This window comes from Phoenix dactylifera, chromosome 9 (assembly GCF_009389715.1).
Source record: "Phoenix dactylifera cultivar Barhee BC4 chromosome 9, palm_55x_up_171113_PBpolish2nd_filt_p, whole genome shotgun sequence".
NCBI lineage: Eukaryota > Viridiplantae > Streptophyta > Magnoliopsida > Arecales > Arecaceae > Phoenix > Phoenix dactylifera.
Window position 1 is genome coordinate 6,326,770 of NC_052400.1, and position 20,785 is coordinate 6,347,554.

Here is a 20,785-nt window from a genome sequence, read left to right on the forward strand (position 1 = left end):
TTCTGGCGCCATGCGGATCTGGTTGTATCCGGAAAAGGCGTCCATGAATGCCAGCAGCTCATGACCCGAGGTGGAGTCAACGAGCTGGTCGATGCTAGGGAGTGGGAAGCTGTCCTTTGGGCAGGCTTTATTCAGGTCGGTGTAGTCCACGCACATACGCCACTTTCCGCTGGCTTTCTTGACGAGGACCACATTGGCGAGCCACTCCGGGTAGGATATCTCCCGGATGAAGCCAGCTTCAAGGAGCTTGCCGACCTCCTCGGCTGCTGCTTGCTGCCGTTCAGGGGCGGCGCCTCGCTTCTTTTGTCGCACGGGCTTGCAGGTTGGCTTCACTTGGAGCCGGTGGACCACGATCTCCGAATCTATCCCCGGCATGTCTGCAGGCGACCATGCGAAGACGTCCATGTTGTCTCGTAAGAAGTCGACGAGGCGACCCCTCTCACGCTCGTTGAGGCCAGAGCCGATCTGCACGGTTAGCTCGGGAAAGTTCTCACGTAGAGGAACTTGGATTAGTAACTCACCAGGCTCTACCCGCTTTTTTTGATGGTCGGCCCGTGCCTCCATAGCCTTAGTTGAGGGCTGGTCGGATGCTGGGACGGGCACCTTGACTGGTCGTTTTGCCTCGTGGGTCGCCAGGTAGCATCGCCTTGCCACCATTTGGTCCCCTCGAACTTCACCGACTCCCTGGCTGGTGGGGAATCGCATGAGCAGGTGGCGGGTCGAGACCACTGCTCGGAGGGCGTTGAGACCCGGCCTTCCGAGGATGGCATTGTAGACTGAGGGCAGGCGTATCACGAGGAAGCTCATCCCCACGGTACTTTCACGGGGGGCGAGCCCGGCTGTGACCAGAAGGTCGATCTCGCCCTCCACTGGGACTGAATCCCCAGTGAATCCGACTAAAGGAGCATTCATCCTCCGCAGCTGCTCTTTTGTCATCCCCATTTTACAGTAGGCACCAAAATACAAGACATTCGCCGAGCTTCCATTATCAACCAAGATGCGTTTTACATCAAATTTATTTATGACCATGGAGATGACCACGACATCATCATGGGGAGTTTCGACTCCCTCTAGGTCATCATCTGAAAAGGAGATGGCTTCAGAGGCGCGCAGGCGCTTCGAGGAGGATTCTTCCCCTGAAGCTTCTCCAGCCGAGGCACCGCCTCGGATGGCGTTGATGATGCCGGCGATGGGCCTGTTGGCATTTGAACCTTCAGGCTGTGCGACTCCTTCGGCTGGCTTCTTCTCTTCACGCCGGCCTTGTACGAACCGATCGAGCACCCCTCGGCGGATGAGTGCTTCGATCTCATTTCGGAGCTGATAACAATCCTCAGTATCATGGCCGTGATCCCGGTGGAAACGGCAATACTTCCGGGGATCATGCCGGATTCTGGTGTCTTGTTTCGGAGGTGGGAGCCGGATGCAATCCCGACTCTCAATCTCCATGAGGATCTCAGCCCGAGGGGTATTGAGGGGAGTGTAATTTTCATACCTCCCCTCGGGTGCACGGGCCCGCAGTGGGAACCTCGGGCGGAGTGGTGACCTCTGCTGTGGCGGTCCCCTCAACCGGGGTGGACTCTTCGGGCGGGGCGGATTCTTGGCTCGCCGCGGAGACGAGCTTCTGGGCTGGCCGCGCTCCTCGCGGCGTCTCTTCTTGGGGTTCTGCTCGGTCCCGCCCCGCCTAACAGCCACGGCTTCCTCAGTCTTGGCGTACTTCCGCGCCCGAGCGAACATTTCGGTGAGGTCCGCGGGAAAATTCTTCTCGATCGAGAAGAGGAACCTGTAGGACCGGGCTCCAGTCTTTAGCGCCGATATGGCGATCGATTGGTCAAGCTCCCGGACCTCCCATGTTGCGGCGGTAAACCGGTCCAAGTACTCCTTGAAGGATTCTCCCTCCTTTTATTTGATATCAAGGAGGGAGTCAGATGTCCGCCGCTGGGGCTGGCTGGCGGCGAAATTGCCGGCAAATTGTCTGCCGAGCTGCTCAAAAGAGGAGACAGTACTCGGCTTTAGCCCGGTAAACCAAAACCGGGCTGGTCCTCGGAGTGTTGCTGGAAAAGCCTTGCACATCATGGCCTCCGAGGCTCCTTGTAGGGCCATTAAGACCCGGTAACTTTCCAGGTGGTCAAGGGGATCAGCCTTGCCGTTGTAAGGCTCCACCTGGGGCATCTTGAACCGTAGTGGAACCGGCTCATCTTCAATCTCCGAGGAGAAGGGCGACTTCGTAGTGAACTCGAAGTCGCCATCACGCCCTGATTTTCTTCCGTGGAGTGCCTGGATTTGGCGCTCCAACTTCTCGACCTTCTTGTCGAGTTCGTTATTCTGGAGGATCGTTACAGCGGTTCGTTCGGGTGCAGGTTGCCCCGGAACCGACTCAGCTTCTGAAGGTTGTGGCCAGCCTCCGTGGCCTCTGACTGGGTGCTCTCTCCAGAGGGAGGCCTGGACTTGAGAGTCCTGACCTCGAAGAGGAAGTCCGCTTGTAGGGGGCTCCGGTTGAACTGGAGCCGGAGGAAGCGGTGCCGTTGGGATGCCCCTGGGTTGCAAGCTTTGGACAGCAGTGGCCAAGGCTTGCACTTGTTGCACCAGGGTATCAAACTGCTTCGGCCGAACTTGAGGGGTTGACTCGGCCGGAGGCGGCGAGTTTCGAACAGAACGTTCAGGACTAGGTTGAGGACGTCGAGAGGCATTGGAAGCCCCTTTACTTCTTAGCTTCATGGCAGCAACTCGGTCCCTTCCTCTAGCGCCAACTGTTGCTGAAAATTGGACCCGGGGGCCGCCGCGAAACCAGGGGAGGAGGAGCTCCGCTGCCGGGAGGGCGGACGGCGGTGCGCCGGCCGGCTGCGTCCTCCGTGGAGGGGATGAGCGAAGAAGAGTGCGTCCTGTCCTGCAAAAAAGAGCCGGTGGCCGGGCTTTCCGGCGCCGGCCCTCCGATGCTTAAGTCAGAGGGGGCAGATATGTGGAGAAGATAAAGAGAATATTTTGTTCAATTGTGTCTGTGCTGTTTTCTTCTTTCTTCTTCCGGTCCCCCTCCTCTTTCCTCCCAGGTTCCCTTTTATAGAAGGGCATTATGTTACCTGGGAGGTGACAGGGGAATTTGTCTTCTTTCGTGATAATTGGGTACGATTTGGCCCATTAATGGCGTAGTGGAGAATAAGGCCGAATCAGGCCGGAGTCAGGGAGTTGTCGTGGGTGACCAGACCCGTTGGAGTGGTTGAACCGTCGGCCGTAGTGGGCCTGGGGTTCGTAGACGGTAAGTGCATTTATTACCGAGTGAACCGGCGGTCAGGGAGAGCCATATGCTTTGATGGTTCAGCGATCCGGAGATCGTCTTGGGCCGTGTTCATTAAATGACTGAGTGCTCCAGAGACTTGAGTGGGTCTCGTGCATTAATGATAGGTCGTGCCAAAATACCTGCGGAGATCTTGTGCCTTGACGGCTCAGAGATGGTGGCAGGTGGCAAGTTGTAGTGGAGTCGTGTATATAGCCGTCAGATCTTTAAAAGGTTAGGCGGAGATCAAGTATTTAGTGAGGGCATCGGCTCGGCAAGGATGCCGAGCCGAGCTGGTCGCCCAGCGGGGCGCCCTGTGGCGGGGTTGCTTCTAGTACTTCTGGTCGGCGCCCTTTGGGCGAGCACCTTCTAACCGAGCGCCTCTACTTGGCGCTTTGGTTGGGCCTCTTCTGATCGGCGCTCTCTTAGCTGAGCACCCTTCTGTTCGGCGCCCTTTGGTCGAGCGCCTCTACTTGCCGGTATTTCCCTCTGGTCGGCGCTTTCTAATCGAGCGCCTTCCTGGTCGGCGCTCTTTCGCCGAGCGCCTTTCTGGTCGGCGCTCTTTGGCCGAGCGCCTCCGTGGCGATAAGACTTGGGTTTTTCCTCTGTAGGCTGAGTGCATGAGAACAATATGCTGATCTTAGGGACTGTTTGGTTTGCGAGCTTTAACAAAACATGTTAATATAAAAATCAAATTGAATGAGTTTTACGAAAATGATTGTTTGGTTCGTCACAGAACCAATTTTGCTAAAACTGGAAATCACAAAGCTACGTAAATCATGCTTTATGGTTATCTGTTTGTTTTAAAAAAAAACTCATAGATAACCAAACAACTTCCTATTGTATTTATATGTTCCTGGTTCGATCATATGTTATATATGCACTTTTTAAAACTGCTGTTGGTAGCTGTTCCATGGTTCTTGATCATATGTGGCAGCTGTAGATTGATCCAATACATGACTCAGGTAACTGCTGCTGCCACATCAAAGTAGGGAATGGATCCGGTAAAAAAATGGTGACCATAGCATTTCTATTTTTTATAATTTTTTCTCTTAAATTATAATAAACAAATTATTTGTTTTATTACTGAGGAGAGGATGTATGATACTGACGAGGGTGATGATGGCCAGGCTAACAGTTAATAAGTATCTAAGAGTTACCACTTTCAAAAAGATCTAGAATAAATTTACAAAACATTGCTGCATCCTTTTAAATAGGACAGAAACTTACAAGGTGGAAAAAAGGGTTAATTCAAAAGCGATGCCTAAAGTCCAAGCTAATTTTTCAAATTATATTTTGTTGAAAATATTTTGCTTAGAAAATGCTATATTTTTATTTTATAAAAAATATTATAAAGAAATAATTTACTAGAATAAAATTAAAAGATTAAAAAGAGATTGCTTGGATTGAAGCATGTGATATATACTCTTCCAAGAATATAATTCGTCCTCTACATGCAGGTTTGCGGCAATCTTGTCTTCAAGGTACAATAATCTAACTTAGTTCGATCCTTCTTTAACAAACACGATCGCTGAGGAGGCTTGATCCGACCGATTTTTTCAGTTGCTCGTATAAAAAGAAAAATTTGAAAAAGATTTGGAAGAAGAGAAAAAGAAAAAAAAAGGAGGAAAGAATTCTCTATTTTGTTTCAAGAAGCAGAGAAATAATGTGGATTGAGTTATTCAAAACACTGGACCCAGAGCCTAGGGTTGGCGGAACCGTCCCAAATCGGACGATTACGGCCATTTCTAGCCATACCGGTGGCTCACCCGTACAGTTTTGATAATGGAAATAAAATTCGTTGCTGGAGCCGGAGAAGGAAAAATAAAGAGAGAGTGAGCAGGGGGAGGGAAAGGGAGAGGGTGGAAGGCGGTGGAGGGTGGCGAACTTCGGTGGGGGCCGCGTGAGGTGAGGTCGCGGTCGATTCTCCTGTTTCGAACGAAACAGAGGTTCGGTCGCGTCCCCCGCCAGCCTCCATCGATCTCCCCCCTCTTCCTCCCTCTCTTTCCCTTCTCTCTCTCTCTTCTCCTCTCTTCCATAGTCTGCGTGCTGTCTCCTCTGTCGGTACAGGCCCGACACGGTCCGTACCGACTCGTGCCGTCGGAGAACCGGTACGTTGTCTGGCATCGGTTCTGCCTACCTTGCTAGAGCCTATTTATAGACTATCCGGTGACTAATACGGTACGACGTTTTCAAAGATGCGATGTTTAGCCCTTCTGAAAGATGAGTCTAAAGAAAAGAATAAGAGTTTTAAAGTTTTTAAACCATCTAAAATTTAGGAGATAAAATTGGTATATTTATTTTTTTTAAATTAAATATTTTTTTAGGTTAAAAGTCCAACAATCTCCCCTAAAGATTTAAATTAAAAAAAAATTATATAGAAGAAAATCTAGGCAACTTATACTGTGCAATGGGTGAGGTGTTCCGTAGACTTGATCCTTACCTAGTGTTGATAGTATCTATCTAAAGGAACCATAGTGGATTAGACCTTGAACTAGATTTTTTGACTCAGAGTTCTACTTATTACATATACAGTATGGATCAATTGGGTCTTTATGTGGTTAGCACCATTTAAAAGCCTTACGCTTAGTATCTTGATTTTTTATGAGAATTTTATTAGTGTTAGCTGAAACGTTAGTCGCGGCCTATATGATAATTCTCACATAGGTAAGTCCTCCAAGAATATTTGTGATCTAATACCCTGCAGATTTCCTATCTTGAACTTATTAAGAGTATAACTAAACTTTTCTAGGACATATTTTTATCACTGATAAGAGCATTCATCATAGGGATGAGAGGATATATACTTCAAAAAAAATGTGCTCTAACATGATCACTCAATCAGTTTCATTTCTACCATATTGAACCTCCTTCATGGGATCTCGAATCATAGATCTTAGGTATGCACTGTTGGTGACTAAATAGCAGACTTAAGCCCCATCCCCCTCGATAATTCTAGGATATTACTTCTAGACAAACCCTTGGTTAAATGTTCTGCCAAGTTGTTCTCAGACTTGACAAATTACAAAAAATATTATTATTCTTTTTGAGTTGTCTTATAAATTTATGATGAATCTGGATATGCGGTTCATCTTTTTGTTAGTACTCTTTTGATTCATAAGGTTTTGAGATAAATACAATAAAAGGCAATAATATTAGTAAAATTAAATAACAACACTAAGAAATATAACAAGTAATGTAACTTTATAATTTCTACATGTTTTTCGAAGTAGCAGTATATATTTTGAGAATAGCTGATATATGCATAGTTTTTAAAAGCAACAATAATTTCTACACAGCTTTTAAGTGTAGAAATTTTCTATGCAAATTTTAAAGATGCAGAAAATTCTGCACAGAACTTAAAGATTGTAGAAAATAGATTGCACAGAATTTAAAGCTATAGAAAATTTGCACGGATTTTGAAGCTACAATAATTTTCTACACCAATTTTTAATCTGCAGAAAATTTCTGCACACTTTAAAGTTGCAGAAAAATTCTATAGATAGTTTAAACCTGCAGAAAATTTCTGTATGGTTTCTTAAGTTGCAAAAAATATGTTTGCACAATTTTCATAGTAATATGACTTTTTAAAGGACTAATTTTTGTAAATAATTTTTTTTTATAGCATTCTAATTCTATACAATTAAAACTAGATTTAATCCTATGTCATTGAACAAAACAATTTTAGTGTAATCAAGATCATGTTCTTAAACCATTGAAATTATTTTGCCTAGAATAAAATTAGAACATTAAAAAGAACTTGTCTGGATCAAGGCATGTGATATACACTGCTCTAAGAATGTGATTCGTTACCTACATGCAGATTTACGGCGATCTCATCCCATGGTACAACAATCCGACTCAGTGCAATCCTTCTCTAACGAGCATGATTGTTGGAGAGGCTTGACCAGACTATCTCCTTTAGTTGGTAAAAAAAGTTTGAAAGAAGAGGAAAAGAAAAAAGAGGGGACGAATTTTCTATTTAATCTTAAGAAGTAGAGAAGTAATATGGATTGAGTTATCTAAAACACCAGACTAGAGCCTATTTATAGACTCTATCTGGTGGCCAATATGGTGTGGTGTTTCTAAAGATGCGAACCAACGTTTGCATACCTATAGAAACTAGAACCAACGTTTTTTTCAGAAAAGTCACATTTATTTTTTGAAACATTGCATCCTTATGTAAATCAGAACCAACATTCAAAAAAGTCGCAATTCTTTGCCTAAAGAAAAAGATGAGAGGTGAAAAGTTTTTAAACCATATTTTAAGAGATAACACTAGTATATTTATTTTTTAAAATTGTTTACTTTTTAAATTAATACTCCAACAAAAGAAGCTTGTTTAAGCCGCCCGCATCCATGGAGAAGATAAGTGCGCAGCTGGGGAGGGATGGAATCATCAAGTACTTTTTGATCTTTAGTTGTATTTTGACGGCAGTTGACATTTGTTAACTTTCAGGCGATGCCTCCTACTTGTATCCAAAAGAAGAAGAAGAAGAACGTTGCCTTTAAATCTACGAAACCAACCCAAGCCCCCCATCGCCGCCGCTCGTTAGGTAGACTCCTCGGGCCTTTCTTGGCCCATTGGCTCCTTTAGATATCCCTCGGAGACCGTTGCGACGTCTCAGCCGCCATATCTGTGGGACCCATTCCAACCATGGAATCCTATGTGCGTCACCAAACAGGACATTCCGAATCCAGCTGATATCAGCTTCCCGTCTCCTGTATCGATGGAGACTTGGCCAGCACCAGATTCCTCCATGCCATGTGGCGTGTAGTAATTGGTGCAATTAGAAACCCCGATCCTTTGCGACACTTGGAAATCAACATTTTTCTTGTTAGGACTTAGTAAATGCTTGGGGCCTACCACACCAACCACGTGTAAGAGCTATGTTTGGTACAACGTTAAGCCTCGGAGCGTCGATCGGAAAAAAGCCAATATCTGGTAGTGCGGGCCCCAGTCCACCACAATCATTGAGATAACCCCGAGAAACGTGTCCGCATAAAACTTTCTATGCGGGATTCCCTTCCCAATCGCCCATATCTATTTCAAAGATCATTAGGGCTGAAATCAGATTATACAATGATCGGATGCAAAATTTTATGTTCATATTTTAAATAGATATGAATATAAATAAAATAGTAAAAAATATAGATATGAATTAGATAATTAAATTTTACTAAATAGAAAGTAAATTAAGTTAATAACTTGCCAGCAAGTCCGTTTGTTTTTTTTTAAAAACTTATGAGTAGCATATAAAATTAAATAAGACTATTAAGAGAATCAAATGTTAAGAAATAGATAGAATAATTGTCTATTTATATTCATATTCATTTTTATTTGATGAATATTGATAAGAATGCATATATTAGTCGAATATTCTAATTTTTATGGATATTTGAATAAATTTGGATAAAAAATTGGATGCAGGTAGGTATTATTCTATCCACTTATATCCTTCTAAGGGCTATTTCTTATTTAGAAAAATTATTCTCTATATTATTCCTGCAATGATGCATTGAGATGCTTGTTTGATGAATTGCTCAAAAAAATAAGAGGTTGTGATTGGTGGCACGTAGAGCTGTGACACATGCAGTGAAGGGAATAATTTATCCTTAATTTAAGACCTCGCAGAATCGGTCTTTACCGTCTTGCTTTCAGCGTCCCGTTGTGAATCGCCATGAGATCGCTGAACTCCCATTTTCGGGAATCCGACAGCTCCGGTGCAATTACTCTTGTGAGAGTACTCTCCAACCGATCCCGATGGGCGCCAGCTGTCCGATCGTACGATCCGGGACACCTAATTTACACGGCGGATCGTTCATTTCCGCGAGGTGCAAGCTGGCAGACACGTGACACTATTGCAAGAAGTCCTTCAGAGGAGCCCTGACACCGGACCCGCTCTTTCTACAAATAATGCCCCCCGCTGCTCGAGCGCATGCAAGGTGTTCGAGGCTCGCTCTCATCAGACTCTGTTTCCCTCCATCTCTCTCCTCGCCCGTCGCCATCTCGCCTCCAATGAAACCATCGTCCTCCCCGACCTCGTGAGCGCTGTCGCGCGTTTCCTTTTCTAGGAATTCGCTCTCGATCGTCGTGGGATCCGCCCGCCCGCCCACCGCACCGCTGAGATCGCCAGAGCCGGAGGTGGCGACGGTCGTCGGTACGTCCGCAGCTCTCATTTCGCATCCATCTGGCTGGATCCGAACTTCGCCGGCGCCGAAGCCGGAGAGGATCTTGATCGGTAGGTATGGATTAGTTATCCTTAGATCCCGCGCATTGTTTTAAATCTGACATCTTCGAGGTATCTAATTTTTTTTTTTTTTTTTTGGATCGGCTTGGGTTAGCGTTGGGGTTTTGCGGTTTTAATCTAGGAATTTGATCTAGGTCTGTGCATTGCGTATCCTACCTAATAGATGCGTTTGGTGTCGAGTTTTCAAGCCAAATGCTTTTCCGTGGCATTTTTTATTGAATATTGGTGTCATTTGATCTTTTGCAGGGCAAGGAAAGAGGCACTGCACCTCTTAGAGGAGCTGTAATTGGTAATGTTTATTTCTGCTTCTCTTGCTATCTGTACCCTGTGTTCAACCAGAGAAAAAAAAGGAGTTGCTCCTTTTTTTGTGTTTCTAAATTTAAAATTGAAAGCTGTTGGGTTCTGGTCTTAACTTCGCACGTTCTTTGTAGGCAAGGGAAAAGAAGTCTAAATGTTCTTTGATATTTCCGCCTTGGGGATTAATATGACACTGTTAATCTCGAGGGCTGTTCAATTTTCACCAATCCTCCATTTCCTTGTTAACGAGGATGCTTCTGTGCGCGTTTGCATGCCATTTGGAGTTTACCAAACAACCACTTGCGAGCTGAAGCAGAACTTATGTTCAATTGGTGTTCTGCTGAAACTTAAGGAGTAGTGTAGTTTGTGGAAATGGAGGATTAGATTCAAATGCATGGTATTGGAGTAGAGCTTCTCACTGGTTTTCATGAGTATGGTTTTGAAGAAACTTTGTACGTTGGTTCTAAAGAGGGTCAAGGATGAGCAGAAAAAAATAAAATGCATTTGAAGAAACTAATCTGACTGACAATGAATTAAAATACATTCCAATGAAGCAACAAATATATGTGATGGCAACTAAAGATTCTAGAAAGAATCTATAAGATGAATTGATGAAATCCATTTCTATAGGTTTTGAATGCTAACTAAATTCTAGGGAAACCGAATAAGTAATTTGAACAGCAGTGTTCTTTTTCTCTTCCTTATTCCTCTCCCTTTTTTCTCTCAGAAGTCAATAGGATCTTAGATCTGCAATACAAACACAAACTTCAAATCTATTCTGTTAAAGTCTCAAATCGAGAAGTTCACGGTATTCATTTTAATATCTTTAGTATGTAGATATTGACTTTATGGTATATGTTGCCATCTTAATGGTGCCCTAGGCTTATCTCACAATATTTCTTATACTGATCGCTATAAATTATCTCGTTGACACTTTATCAGTTATTTCAGCATCAGTTATGTTGATCAAGCTAATATAATGTTAATGATACCGTTCTGTTACCATAAAATTTTTCTGTAATCACTTTTATTAAATATTCTAACTATGCTGTATCCTCTTATTTGTTGTTCTTGGGATCCAGCCTATCTACATGGGTTCCAAATCAGTAGACGAACTGCTAGAAACATCAGCTGAAGTTCATTTTTCAGGACTTCACCTGGATGAGTTGGAGACGGTAAATTCTGAAAAGGAGCTGCCAACAACTTCAGCAACAGAGAATGGCCACAGAGAACCTTTTGTAATAGGTTAGTATGGTCCTTAGAAATGAATAAGTTTTATCCACTTGTCAAGTTGCTTAGGTGTTTTGAATTGCAATTGCTGCATCTCTAATGTAATACTAACGCACATTTTATTCTATGCGTCATAATACTAATGGTTGTTTTAACATGTGATAAATAAACTTCGTATTTGGTTATTTGGTTGAAGATTCGGCATGAACCAATTACTTGATTAGACATATGGACCTAAGAGTTGTTACAATTCTCTTCTGGTGATGTGCTTAGTAATGTATCTAGGAGGACATCCAGTGCAAATCTAAGATTTCCTTGGTTTATGTGCCAACAAGTTAGTTCATCCCATCACCTATGGATCTCCACCTTGGGTTGATTGTGCAAGACAAAATTGAAAGCATGTTTTTTTTTTTCTTCTTTTTCTAGCAAAGGAAATTCCTCTTATAGCCAATATTATTGCCAGGAGGCTGCTTTTCTCTTTTAGGAAGTAGCAGCAGCATGATATTTGGTTGTTGCCAGAACATTGCTACATACACCATCTCACCAAACTCATTAATTTATAAAAAGGTGTCCTTTGAAGTAAAATAGAGATAGCAAAATGGTTTGCCTCCGGAATTTAAGAAGTTTGAGCTTTTAGAGAGGGGAATTTCAATGGCTTCAGACCTGATGATATGATGGACTAGGATCGTCAAACTGGACCAAAAGAATAGGTATGGACTATGGACTAAGGATCACAATTGGACAGTACTTTAATTTATGGCATCATAAGCCTATCTCTGCCCTTCGGTAGAGACTTATTGCTCATGGCAAGACCGTAATTGTCACGACCCCCGCCCTGATTCGGCGGGCCGCCGCGACGGTCCTAGGGTGCGGGTAGGCATAAGGCCACCAGCCACCGCGTAGAACTCTACTACCTATCAATCATCATAAATCCCAGAAAATTTTGGCATGATATATGCACAAAATGACCACTTTGTTCTATTTTTAACCTGTCAGAAAATATCCACACATACCACAATCTACCTGTCAGAGCAGCAATCACATAATTCTGTCACAAAATAAACTTGGACAATATAAATCAATACATTATCACAGGCACACCCCATCTGCATAAAAAATTTGGTTCCCATTTCATTCATGGTCAGACCCATATCCACAATAGGATCTATTCCTATAACTGTACACCATACACACTGAGGGTTTATAATACATCAAAATATATAAACCTCTACTCTACACTATACTATGCTATGGAGCGGCACAGATAGTAGGCAACCACTAATCCTGCTCCTCTCTATACAATACCTGCCCTGCAATCAAAAACACCAAACTGGGGAGTGAGTATATGAATACTCAGTGAGTGGAGTAGAGAGTACTATGCACATGAGACAAGATATAATCATGGCTCGAGGTGAAATCTCAAGAGCATATGAGTAGTCATCAATAACAGGGTGCACACAACTCAACATAAGAAATATGGAGTAAATCATCACAGTATCACCACAATCATAATCAACTCATCGGGAGCATATATAGAATAGTCAAATAAACATGAATGATACATCCTGAATATGCTCAATAGATTATAGTACTGAAATATGCAAATCAGGGTGTCAATATGCGAAGTCATCACTAGACAGCTGTCGGGAGGTGGGTCTTACATTCAGGCGAACCACAACAACTCCCTATTGTCATATGCATATGCAGGATAAGACACCATATTGATAATGTAAATACTGGCCAGTATCCAGAACAGAAATCCATAGAAACATCTCACATCTGTATACTAAACGGCATCTCGTGGGGTCTTATTTTGCCCGACGGCAAGCTATATATAAGTCGCAGGACCGGCCGATCCCACACCTAGGGCCGTGTCCCCCCTAGGAAGGAACTGGGCCCGCCCACCCAGAAGGCTACTATTGCACATAGGCCGATGTCTAACCCCATCGACTATAGGTGTCCTGTAGATACTGCCAAGCCATGCATAAATGCCATAATGTACCCTCTCAATACTTTACTAAAAAGGAGTATAATCAAGACTACCACTCACTCGACCACGACCCAATCATAAACTAACATCAGGGTTGGGAGTGAGGGGTCAAGGAAGTGCAATGCAACTCAATATACCACTGAAAAGGTTCTACAAGTCTTTGAAATAGAGAAAATGAAATCAATTTACAAAAGAGGTCATTTCACAATTCGGAACCAATTTGACTACTCTTTTACCCCTTGTAATTCCTCTCAATGTTCCCTCAAATGCATGTACAAAATAATCAAGCATGGAGAAACAAGATTATAGAGGAATCTACTACAATATCAATCAATATGCACAAGTGGAATCAATTCACAATTGGCGACATTCATGAAAATGAATTAAGAATGCTAATGGTGCTAAGTACATGACTCCCACTCACCTGCCAATCCGGCACGGTCCTGATACACCTCCAAAAATCTACAGTAGGTAGTGGGGGACTTCTTCCTCTTGTTCCCTAGCTTCTTGCCCAACTGTGACATGCATTAATTATACATTCAGTCTTGTATCAAGGACTCATAATCTATGTATCAATTATAAACATAGAAAACTTTAATTGACTCAACTCCCCCCTCACTAAATCTTCCTTTTTCTATTAATTAACTTGCTATTTATGTGTATTTTGATGCAGGAGCATTTCACTCACACCTTGGGCCATTGCTGTTGGGGCAAGGTGCGATAAAAAATTGAATCCTTTTTCTTTCTAAAATTTTTCTGACTCCCGAGCCGTCTCCGCTGAGGCTCGAGTCGACTCCGGCACCTCTTGAGTCGACCCCGCCTAGCTCGAGTCGACCCCAATCTGCCCCGAATCGACTTCAGTTGACCTCGAGTCGACTCCGGCGCGTTTCGAGGCGACTCCCATCATTTTTCTCACCTTCTTCATCTCGGATGAACAGTAAACGGACTGACAGCGGGTTACTTCATCCCGGTTTTGATCCACTTTCTAAACTCCAAACTTTATGAAATTTATACCTAATATTCTACACTTATAGGGGTTTCCAGAATGGTAACATGCATCACCATCGGAGGTCGATTGACCTCCGAAATAATTCACTGAAGTTGGGACTTCGACACAGTTTTTCCGCAGCCTCGGACAAACTTATCGAAATCCGATTTCCTCTCCTTTAACCACTTCTAACACTTCTATCTAACCTCTCTAGACTAAATCCACCCTTTGTATAGCCTAATTTCATTAGAAGACTAGGTAGGGATGGGTATTTACCTCTTTTTCTTCGGAGGATTGGGTCCTTGCACCGATGGAAAAGAGACCGACACTTCCCTTTTCTTCTTTCTCCTTCTTCTTCTTCTTCTCTCTTTTCCTTCTCTTCTTCTTCTTTTCTTTCTTTTCTTTTCCTCCGCCTGAGACCCCTCCCTTCTCTGTTTCAAGTCCACCGCCTCAGCCACTAAACCCCCTAATTAAGTCACATCAAACACCAAAATTCCTGTTTTGCCCTTGCCACTTCAATGCATCTACAATTATGCCATTATCTTTTGATTCCTTCCAATTTTACCCCTTATATCAATTTTTAAGGACTATTCTATCCTTCTTTATATAAAAAAAAATTTGGGGTTATTACAGTAATGGTATCTTCTCTCTCTCTCTGTTTCTTTATCTGGTTGCAAGGCCTCCTTGGTTGAAACATTTCGTTCGGACTCTTGATTACTTTGTATCAAGGTCCGTCGTACCGGTACCAGTCGGTGTGCCGGTGGTGGCCCGGACCGGTACGTATCGGTCCTATACCGGTTCCATACCGGTCCGTACCGGCTCCATACCGGTTCTCCAACGATAAACTACCGGTACCGGATTTCATGCTGATCCGGTACTGGTCCCCGGCCGGACCGGTACGACATACTATGCTCTGTATCCTTTATAGTACATAAGTGACCTAGACTAAATCTGGACTACTGATTTAGCCAAGATGGTCCTTTTCTTGCATGGAGCTCGTGACTAGAAATAAAAGACATTCATAGCTTGATCAGATTTAGTGCTTTCAAAGCAGCCAAAATGAAAATTCAATGCATCTAGAACATTCAGAAGGTGCATTTCATTTAGACATGCCCTAAACTCATATAATCATGGTAAAATGATACTTGGACTTAAATTATGGATTTGAAAAGTTATGGATGTAATTAAACCTGAAAATTAAAAAAAAATCAATATTTAATTCTTAACATGAGGACTTTTCCAACATGAAGCTACCAACCAAGGTTTGCCATCTCGGTACCGGACTCCGTATCGGTGCCACACTAGCATTGTATTGGTACGGTATGGAATCTTTTCGGCATATCGAGTGTTAGTACGCTACCTGTACCGAGTATCAATACCGAACTGATATGGTACGATGCACCCCGTACCATCAATCAAACATGGCTTGATATGCTATCCATGGGGTGGTCCCCCGTGATGACTCACCCTAGCCCCGAGTATGTCGTCTCCAAGGCTACACACAAAATTTTCACTAACACCATATGCTTGCTTTTGTAGGGGCATGCTTAACTGTTGTTGCCTGATGGGAACTTCCCCCATATTGCTATCAATGTCTTCATGTCGCACGACCTCTTAACATTACACCACTGAATCCCCAATCCTTTGCTTGCTGTGCAGTGACAGTACCAATATCCACTAATCGTTGTTTCCAGATACGGTTGCCGGTTGACATCTCTTCTAATTCATCGATATGAGAAGCAAATTGTTGTTGCTAAACTGCGTCATGAGATGAAATCGCTGTCTACTGCTAAGCTTCCTGAGGAAACAGTGATGCGAACTCTTACTGATTCCAAAACGGTATTAGAGGTGAAACAAACAGGATAAACTACCAACATTATAGAAGCAAGGATGAAGTTGCCAATGCCATCCCTTACAATCCCACCTCCAGCAGCAAGCCCTGGGTTGCCTCTACAGCAACCATCTGTGTTCAGCTTCAGCTTACCAAGCAGAGGTTTAGACCACCATACCAGTCTGGGAGTAGTTCTGTGTAGCTGTGATTGGATTCCGATTGATAGGGTTGAGGACCTCTTCATATGAATCTTTCTATTTCCTCTTAATGCTTCGAGCCGCTGTCTCTCTCTTACTACACCCATAAGCCAGCTAAGAAGTAATGCTTTTAGTCCGTTAGTGACAGTAGGAATGACATTCAGCCAGTAGGAGTTCAGTAGGTCTTCCAAGCGAAGGAGTCGCAATCCGGTTGAAAGCCAATAGCACAGAAATTTGGAGCAAGGACAATGTTCCCCTGATTGATTTTGTTCTGGACCCACGACTTCAAAGTGTAGCAGATCTCAAGAGTGTGACCTAGACGTCTGTGGTAAGGGCAGTAATTTAGATTGTCCGTCATGTCTGCCTCTTCTTTAATAGGCGCTTTCCGGTAGCAGGGTTTTCTTATCTTTCTATGATTACCATTCAAGTATGAAATATCTCCGCCTCCCCATTCCTTTTCAAAGTCTAGTACTTATGGCGCAAGTAAGTGTCTTCAAGTGGAAGCAATCATAGGGGGTTCAGGTATTGTCATAAATCAGCTTAGGGGTGATGAATTTGACTTGACTTGACCCTATTTGGGCTGGATTCTGCTCAAAATTTTCGTACTTAGGAAATGTTCTAACTGGGTCATTCAATGGGTTAGGTATGGGTCAGAGTTGTGACAAAACTTGGGTCATGAGGGTAGAGATTGTATTTGAGTCGAAACAATTTATGTTGTTTGAGTCATGAACTGGGAGTAAGAATTCTTTGTATACAAATTAGTTAAATCATTGTGGAAATTAGCTGGTAAGGGTTGTAAGGATTGGATTTTGATAGGTTAGATTAGCTTTATTAGGTATTTAATCTTGTAAAATATATTAGGTTAGTGTCTGATGGATGACTTGAAATGACTTGTGCGTGTGGGTATGGATCGAGGGGTCTCAACGGTCGGGTCATGTATGGCTCAAGATTTTGTTTGTTGCTGTCCTTACTTGACCAGACCTGAACCTAACCTGGTCCGACCCATTGCTACACCTTCATTAGATGCTATCTTTGTGTATTCACATTCCAACATTTTTCAGGATGTCAAGGTGTTTGTCGGATTGATGGACCTTCATAAATTGGTGTTCAAGTCCCACAATCAATTTCCTCATGGTTGGACATTAGATTGTTGTCTTGATGCTTCTCATTTATCAATCTTGAAACTTTTGATCACTTGACGGATGTCCAGCATCCTTGGATTTTCAAAGCTGGCAGGGATTGGATCATCAGGCAATCAAATTTTGATAATCTACTTGAAGTAATTTTGAGATTTTATTCTATGATCAAATTCTCCAGATGTTCATCCGAGTTATAATGGCTCATACAGGACTGGATCTAGTGCTTGGTACTCCAATTACGGATTGAATATTCTATTCTTGGTGATGTATGATCGTGAGATTTTGGACAACTAGATAATTTTGAAATTTTTAATCTTGATATTTTTCAAAGATCAAAACTTCTTTCACTATATCTTCAAAATATGCATTTTCTATTGTAAATTCTTGTACCTCATCATGCAGGATCTTATGCAACATGGCATAATGGCATCAATACAATAAACAATGGCATTCATTTACCTATTACTTTATTTTTCTCATTGAAGCCTCTTGCCGTGTTGTCTTTGCATGTCTTTGGTCAGTTTTGCCATATAGTTGAGCCATCCTTCTATACCAAACCAATGCATAAAAGGTAATGGATATCTGTTCTGCAATTTTATACAATCCCAAATTGATTTCAGATCTTAAAATTTCTGAAAACTAAATTCAAATTTCAGATTTATATTGAAAATGTGTAAGGAGCAAGTAGCAGTGATCTGTTTGGGGTGGATGTGCAATCTTCCATTGAATTTGATCAACATAGAAAACAAGAGGGGGAAGATAGTGGTGAAGAATAAAAAGAAAAAAAGAATAAAAAGAAAAAAGTTTTTAAAGTCCTTCAAAACTAATCACACCACCTCCAACTTATTTTGAAGCATTTATTTCACAAACTATTCCTAACGCTTCATGAAAAGAAGAAAAGCCATGTACCTCACCCACTTTTATCTATTTCAAGCAAGGTTTTAAGTATAGTGGGATGAGGCATCTCGATTTTTTCGTGGAATAGGATGCCTAGTGCACCTACACTCAGGACAGTGAATGTCCTATCCTATCCTAACCTATTTCTTGACTTGTCCCATCCTAACACTCGGGATAGGAGGACGCACCAATGTCCTAGTATTTAAAGCCTTGGTTTTAGGCCAATACAACTTGCTTGAAAGGAGCTTGTTTGGCGATCTATTGAATCCAAAAGTTGGATCTCATCATGACACCCTCAAACATATAAAATTAGCTAAAATGATCCCTAGATCTAGATCTGAAAATAAAAAAAAAGATTAATATATTCTAAAGCTTTGGACTTACCTAACCTTAAGCTACTAACTAAGCCTATGGCTGGCTGTTCTAGGGACTAAAATTGGACAAAACTTACCTGCTACTCTGATACTTAGTTAGGCTAGTTAGAATTTGTTTCAGTTTATATAGTTTTAGTTTGTGCTACATTCATTGTATGCCATACTAGTTTGAATTGGTGCATGTTGGGCGTATCATACCATACCGGTACTGAACCGATACATGCTAGGGGAAAATGGAGTATTGATACACCAAACCAACCTGCATACTGGGCATAACAACATTGTACCAAGATGATACTGATAGAGTTTCGATATTGAGATTGCGAATCTTGGCTACATTGACATGTTTCGAGTGAAATAAGTCTGATATAGAGTAAAGGCTTTTTGGCACCTTGTTTTACACTGTCCCATTAATCAATATATGTGGAGTTGCTTTGAAATTCGAAAGTTTGCTCTGGAAAAGTTATCTAGGAATTGACTACTTAATAAGGTAGAGCAAACTTGTGCTAGTATTGCCTTCCATTTAGGAAGTATATTTTTTAAACATGTTGAAAGGACCTTGTAATATTTATGGTCATCCAAGTTCGTGTTTCTCCCTATTCAAGATAAAATTTTTTGCTTTCTATGATTGTAACTCATTTTATTATCTAATTATTCATCTTTCCCCTTTTGGTGGTTTGAGTTCTTTTTGTTTCTCAAATGAAAGTGATGGAGGATATAAATACTGGTGAGCTTATGTCTTGGTGGTATGATGTAGTAATGCAACTAGAGTTGGTTGGAAATGAGAGGAGCGTCTATTGGATCAATTTGCTTTGTCAATTGCCAGGTTGACTTTCGATCAAGGCTATTATTTCATGAGTAGGTGGCAGTGCCTTTTGATCATGCTCGTAAAGCTAAGATCATTTTGAAGAAATGTGTAGATTGGTTGAAAATAATTGCTAGGAAGCATAGTCTCAAGTTTATCATATAGGAAAAGGATAGAAACAGCATTTTCCTATCGGGCCCAACAAAATCACATCCTTGATGTGTACCATGATGAGCAAAGAGATACCATAAAAAAATCACGATAATTGGGTCAACTTTTTTTGCCATATCTCAAAATAAATTACATTTTATTTCTATCACTTATCTTCCTTTTTTATGTTGATAAAAAAAACAATAATGATCCTAAGCAAGGTATGCTGAACCGGCCCATACCGACCGGTTTAGCCCGTACTGAACCGATACCGACGCCGACCAGTCCGGTTTGGCCACAAAAAATGGTTCCAGTTCCTACGGGGCCGGAACTGACCGGTACAAGGCTGAATCGGACGGACCGTTCCGTCCGGTTCAGCCAGAATTCGGTGCGAACTGGCACAGTCTGGTTTTCATAGCGCGCGGCGCGCTGTGGCTTTTACTGCCACAACACTATAGCTGTAGCTATAGTGGCATTAAATGGCACAACATTGTAGTTGTGGCATTAAATGACACAGCCGAGTGCGCGCGCGCGGCAAGCGCGAGCGCGTTGTGGCCGGTTCGGTACCGGTCCGAACCGGTACCGAACTGGTACCAGCGTCGATCGGTACGCCGACCGGTACTGGTTCAGCGATTCTTGATCCTAACTATCACAAAGTCCTGCAAGGGCAATGAATATTATATCTGTGGAAAGTCATCTGTCAACCAAACTAGAAAAATCATGAACAATATCATGAAACTTTTTCTAAAATTATTTAAAATGATTTTAACATGCACTAGTGATTATTTTTTTTAAGTCTACTAAATTACTAGCAACATCTGGTTAACTAGTATATAGTTAATAGGTTCATAGAAATGGGCTGGATTAATTCTTTTTCAAAGAGATGTGGTGTTTAAGGGGGATTAAGAATCCTTACCACCTTCTCTCTCTCTCTCCATTTTTGCATTTGTTGTGTATACGATGGATCTAAGAGATCTTTATATATTCTCTTTGATACAATTGTCAGTTCTAAGTTGATGGCTTTTCTCTTTGGGTTCATCATGCTTATTATTCCCTTAGCGATAGGCATTGATAGAAAGTTACATGTATTGAAGTCAAAGGGATAGAAGGTATTTAGTTGTTTTCTAGCGAAAAGAATGAATAAATTGATGCTCCTGACATTGATGAAATACTTTCACTGCACCACTCCCTCTCTCTGAATGAGGAAGCATTTTATCTTGAGGTGTGTTTTAACTGCATTACAATTAAATAGTAGTGCTTTGCAAGTGTGCATTATATTATAGGTTGTCAAACACAAGATCTCTTTTGGGGTTAGGAGGGCAAGAGGATGCATTTTGGTTTCCTACTTTTGCAGCAATATTGTACAGT

At 42.3% G+C, this 20,785-nt stretch overlaps 1 protein-coding gene across 8 annotated transcripts in view; it reads left to right on the forward strand.

Annotated features, from left to right (window-relative positions):
• The first annotated feature begins 8,908 nt into the window (after positions 1 to 8,908).
• The window catches only part of LOC103717463 (uridine kinase-like protein 4), a 48,832-nt gene continuing 36,955 nt past the window's right edge, over positions 8,909 to 20,785 (forward strand). Inside the window, exons 1-3 of one of the 8 annotated variants that reach the window (XM_039129907.1) lie at positions 8,909 to 9,514; positions 9,766 to 9,808; positions 10,899 to 11,061. In XM_039129907.1, coding sequence (XP_038985835.1) covers positions 10,908 to 11,061 — 154 coding nt within the window. In that variant the 5' untranslated portion in view covers positions 8,909 to 9,514; positions 9,766 to 9,808; positions 10,899 to 10,907. Of the gene's footprint in view, positions 9,515 to 9,765; positions 9,809 to 10,898; positions 11,062 to 20,785 lie in introns of those variants that run through there. The other 7 variants (XR_003387583.2, XR_003387582.2, XM_026808599.2 and 4 more) reach the window with 7 other exon arrangements.